This window comes from Hordeum vulgare, chromosome 7H (genome assembly GCF_904849725.1).
Source record: "Hordeum vulgare subsp. vulgare chromosome 7H, MorexV3_pseudomolecules_assembly, whole genome shotgun sequence".
NCBI classification, from domain to species: Eukaryota; Viridiplantae; Streptophyta; class Magnoliopsida; order Poales; family Poaceae; genus Hordeum; species Hordeum vulgare.
This window is the reverse complement of record NC_058524.1, coordinates 593,133,259-593,138,346: the sequence shown is the minus strand read 5'-3', so window position 1 is coordinate 593,138,346 and position 5,088 is coordinate 593,133,259. Positions and strand designations below refer to the sequence as shown.

At 39.3% G+C, this 5,088-nt stretch overlaps 1 protein-coding gene across 1 annotated transcript; it reads left to right on the top strand.

Moving 5' to 3' along the window:
• The first annotated feature begins 791 nt into the window (after positions 1 to 791).
• Positions 792 to 3,191, top strand: LOC123409409 (zinc finger MYM-type protein 1-like). The gene has a single exon (XM_045102320.1). It carries the CDS (start codon positions 792 to 794, stop codon positions 3,189 to 3,191), a length of 2,400 nt encoding a protein of 799 aa, XP_044958255.1.
• The last annotated feature ends 1,897 nt before the right edge of the window (positions 3,192 to 5,088 follow it).

Here is a 5,088-nt window from a genome sequence, read left to right as displayed (position 1 = left end):
GGCCTAGGACCCCACTCAATTCATGGTCCTCCTCGTACTAGGTCCCGATGCAAGCTAATAGGCCCCCAGTCGGGATTTAGCAGTGCCCCCAGTCTGATTAAAAAACCCAATAAGAAAAGCTAATCACAAAAAAATAAAGCCTGCCGCTTCGACTCTGGGATTAATAGCGAGAAAAACGAAGAGGCAAACCGCCAAACCCTGTGCCCTCGTCCGCCGGCCGCCGCAGCGCCGCTTGGTTGGAGTTGGATGGATCGCATCTACCATTCGGTCGCCCGTCGCCGTCCGCGGTCCGCCGGCAGCAGGCCAACAGCAGCGTCACCATTGGCACTTTGGCAGCAGGCAGGCAGGCAGCAGCGGCAGAGCAATTAATCTCTATCTCTAATCAGGTGTGTAGCCTAGCCAGTCCATGTTATCCTGTGTGTAGCGTAGGCAACAGCAACAGAGCAACTAATCTCTGTCTCTAATCAGGTGTGTAGCCTCTAGCAGGATCTCTTGTTTTGTTCCTTGTCTCTGATCAGATCAGGTGTGTAGCCTGTAGCAGCAACAAAGCTAATAGCGTCGGCTCATCTCTCAACTGCAGAACTGCTAGTCTGCTACTTAGTCTTGCATCTCCTTAGGTACAAACACTGCTGACTACACTTTGATCATTAATTTTGCAGTCAGTTCGTACTAATCTTCAGTTGATTCCTTGGTTTGTCTCATATCAAATCAAATGAAAACCTGCAGTCCGTTTGTACTAATAGTCTAATACAATTAGTACTTCCATTATTTGACAGGGAAGAAGAAAGATAATGGAGAAATATTTGATAAAGAAATCAGTGAATGCCAACCCCACCACCAGCAACAGTTCAGGTGGTAGTAGCAATGCATCAAAACCTGCAGCAAAACATAATTCTGTTGTGCCTGAACTAGTTGATTTAAATAAGCTCCCTCGGGATCCAGCTAAAAGGAAGCGAATGGCAGATTATCACCCCAACCAACGGAACGAGATAAGAAGGAAGTATTTGATTTGGGGACCTAATCAGCCTCGCCAATTGGAATTTCCATACAGGGAGATTGGGAATAAGAAAAAGAAGAGGAGATTCAATCCGGATTGGTATGATGATTATGCTTATTGGCTAGAGTACAGCGAGAAGGAGCACAAAGCCTATTGCTTATGCTGCTATTTGTTTAGGGACAACATTAAAGACAGCCACCATGGGCATGATGCATTTGTAGTAGAAGGATTCAACTGTTGGAACAAGACAGAGAGATTTGTGACTCACGTCGGTGATCGTAACAGCTTTCACAACAGAGCACTCAAGGATTGCGAGGATCTATTAAAGCAAGATCAGTCAATCTCTGCAGCCTTGCATAGACAGAGCCAAATTGAAAAGAATGAGCATCTCATCAGGTTAAATGCTGCAATTGATGTTTGTCGATATTTGTTGCATCAGGGACAACCTTTTCGTGGTCATGATGAATCTAAAGATTCTGAAAATAAAGGAAATTTCCGTGAGTTGATGGACTACACTATTAAGCAAAATGATGTTGTTGCTAAGGCATTCAAGAATGCTCCATATAATAATCAGATGTTGTCTCCCAAAATTCAGAGAGATATTACCGAGTGCTTTGCAGAAGAAGTACTAGGCCATGTGATGAAAGAAATTGGTAATGGTGTGTTCAGCTTATTAGTTGATGAGTGTAGAGATGTTTCCGACAAAGAACAAATGGCGGTTGTTCTCCGATATCTTGATAAGTGTGGACTGGTCCAAGAGAAGTTTGTTGGTGTTGTTCATGTGGAGGAGACAACAGCTTCTTATCTCAAGTCTTGCATAGATTTACTATTTTCACAACTTGGGCTGAATCTTGAACAAGTTAGAGGCCAAGGTTATGATGGAGCAAGTAATATGTCTGGTGAGTTTAATGGTTTGCAAGCTAAAATTATGAACGAGAACAAATCAGCATATTACGTACATTGTTTTGCTCATAAACTCAACTTGGTTGTTGTGGCTATTGCAAAGAAGATATTCGAGGTCGGAGATTTCTTTGATATGGTTTCTGTTTTGCTGAATGTTGTGGGCGCTTCTTGCAAGAGAAAAGACCAACTTCGTGAGCATCACCAAGAAGAATTGAGAAAAGCAATAGGATGTGGAGAGATTGCTACGGGAACTGGACTGAATCAAGAATTATCACTTCAAAGACCAGGTGACACTCGATGGAACTCCCATTATAAAACATTGTTGGGTTTGTCCAAGATGTTCTCATCGGTGGTCAAAGTATTAGAATATGTCGAGAAAGATGGCACAGATACCGGAAAGAGGCGTCAGGCTAGAGGTCTTCTAAAATATTTCCAGACCTTTGATTCTGCATTTTTCTTACACATGATGATGATGATATTAGCTTTAACAAATGGGTTGTCAAAAACCTTACAGAGAAAGGATAAAGACATTGTAAATGCTATTTCAGATGTGGAATCAACTAAACGAGAGTTAGAAAAGCTCAGAACCAATGAGGGGTGGGATTCCCTTATGAAGAAGGTATGTTGTTTCTGTGAGAAGCATGACATTCCAGTGCTTGACATGGAAGATGCCTATGTTAACCCAAAGAAGCCAAGAAAAAAGACCGGAATTAACAATGAGCATTATTATCGTGTTGATTGTTTCTTTGCTGTGCTCGATCTATTAGGAGAAGAGTTTAATGACAGATTTAATGAGGTAAATTCTGAGTTGCTTCTATGCATGTCTGCTTTGAGCCCGAGTGATTTATTTTGTCATTTTAACAAGGAGAAGTTGTTAAAATTAGCGAAGTTCTATCCTGATGACTTTAATCACAAAGATATGGTGACTATTGAGCATGAACTTGGCCTCTATATAGATAATATACTCCATGATACAAGGTTTTCTAGCTTGGACAAAATAAGTGATTTGGCTAAACTAATGGTGGATACTAGGAAGCATCTCTCATATCCTTTGGTATATCGGCTTTTGAAGCTAGCTCTAACTCTTCCTGTTGCCACTGCCACCGTCGAGAGATGTTTTTCAGCGATGAAGATTGTGAAGAATGCTTTGCGTAACAAAATTGGTGATGATTATTTGAGCCATAGCCTAATTTGCTTCGTGGAGAAGGAGCTGCTGGACACAATTACCAATGAAGTGATTGTTGATCGTTTCCATAAGATGAAAGATCGTCGTGGGAGAAAGGAAATGTAATGGCCTTTTGCTACAGATGAAATACTCGGACATAAAGTGTAAGTTTTTGCTTAATTTAATGATAAACTTATGATGTTACTAGTGGATGAAGTATCTTTTGTTTAGAAACTGGATCAAGTATCTTATTATTACAGGAAAAATGCTGAATATTTTTTATGAATGAAAAGCGCTAGGCGTTTTTATATGATTGTGCAAACATGTTCATGAGTTTTTATAAATGAGTGCCCCCAGTCAGTTTTTATCCTAGGTCCGCCACTGGGTGCGAGGTGCAAAGAGGTCGCTATAATAAAGATCATACCACGCTTAAAGGAATGGCCGGTGCAACAGAGACACAGGAAACGAAGCGGCTCGGGCAAGGCAGCGAGGTGACGTGCTAATGTGTGACAACGCGCTTACCATGGTGGCGGCAACGTGCATTTAGGCTGGTGCGGTGTGGCTGCTGCTCGGAGGAGGAAGATGAACCACAACCGTTGGATGTAAATCAGACAACTTAAAAAAATTACTAATTTACAAATGAACCAGGCAACTAACTCAAGATGTCCCATTCACAATGTGTTTAGATTGTTATATACGTTGGCTCACTCTTATTTGCTCTCTCTGTAAATTAGTATAAAAATATTTAGATCACTAAAATAGTGATCTAAACAATCTGATATTATATAAAAACATTTAGATCACACCTTTCTCAAACACTTTTATATTAACTAGCACAAATGCCCGTGTGTTGTAACGGGAGAAAAATGAAAAATAAAAAAAAGTGTAGTCCATTGGTAAAAACGCGCGTGGATACTGTCAAAAAAGGCACGTACGTAAGGTCTTAGATTATAAAATATGTACAAGGAAAGAACTTAGTGCAAGTATATCATGTCTAAAGATTATAACATTTCCCAAATATTGATGCTTAAGTTAACATGTTACAATACAAATAGTCGGTACGAAATAAAGACAAATATTGATTAGCATTGTATCCTAAATAGTATTTTATAAAATATTTAATATGTAAAATAACAACATATTCAAACTCTACACATTTTTCTAATCAAGTTTCATATATAACATGTTTAAATTGGATTTACGGTTTAAAAGATATCGTTATTTGAAAATACATATTTATTCTGAATGGACTTCGAGGTTATTAACGCATATGTGAGGGGTGTACGTAAATTTTTTTAAAAAGATTCGTTCTGAATATAATTTGGATCGCGGGTTATTTAGCACGAAAGTAAGGGTGTTTTGTGTAAAAGGTGAAAAAAACGGTTCGGTCTCACTTAAAAACATACCACGGGTTAATTAGAGGAAACTACAAGGGTGCTTTTGCAAAAATACCGCGACGGTCGCCAGAAACGATGCGTGCTTTATTATTAGGGGAGATTTATAAAGGGAGTACTCCCTCCGTTTCTTTTTACTCTGCGTATAAAATTTGGTCAAAGTCAAACAACATAAAGTTTGACCAAATTTATATCAGAAAAATATGAGTATCTACTATATTAAAATTATATAGTATGAAAATACATCTCGTGGTGTATCTGATAATATTAATTTTATGTTATGAATGTTGATATTTTTTAATATAAAGTTAGTCAAACTTATCAAGCTTGACTTTAATCAAACCTTATATGCAGATTAAAAAGAAAACGAAGGGAGTACATCTTAAAGCGTGCGCACCACCCTAAACTGCGTATACGTCCGCGCCCACAGACATTTTCGCCACGTAAAGCTAAACTTGGAATATAGCAACACATTTTGTCCGGGTAAAGCTGGAGCCTGTACGGGAACGTGAGCTGGCGATATACTCTATCATGCATGCAAACAAAGTGGATCGAGTGGCGATTACCGAACTGGCAAAGTGGCCAGATATTTTCTGCCTAAACGATTCAGCTTCCAAGCTAGGCTAGCT

What these genes read in the sequence shown, in the direction of transcription:
- LOC123409409 (XM_045102320.1), top strand. Translation starts at nt 792, where the DNA reads ATGGAGAAATATTTGATAAAGAAATCAGTGAATGCCAACCCCACCACC.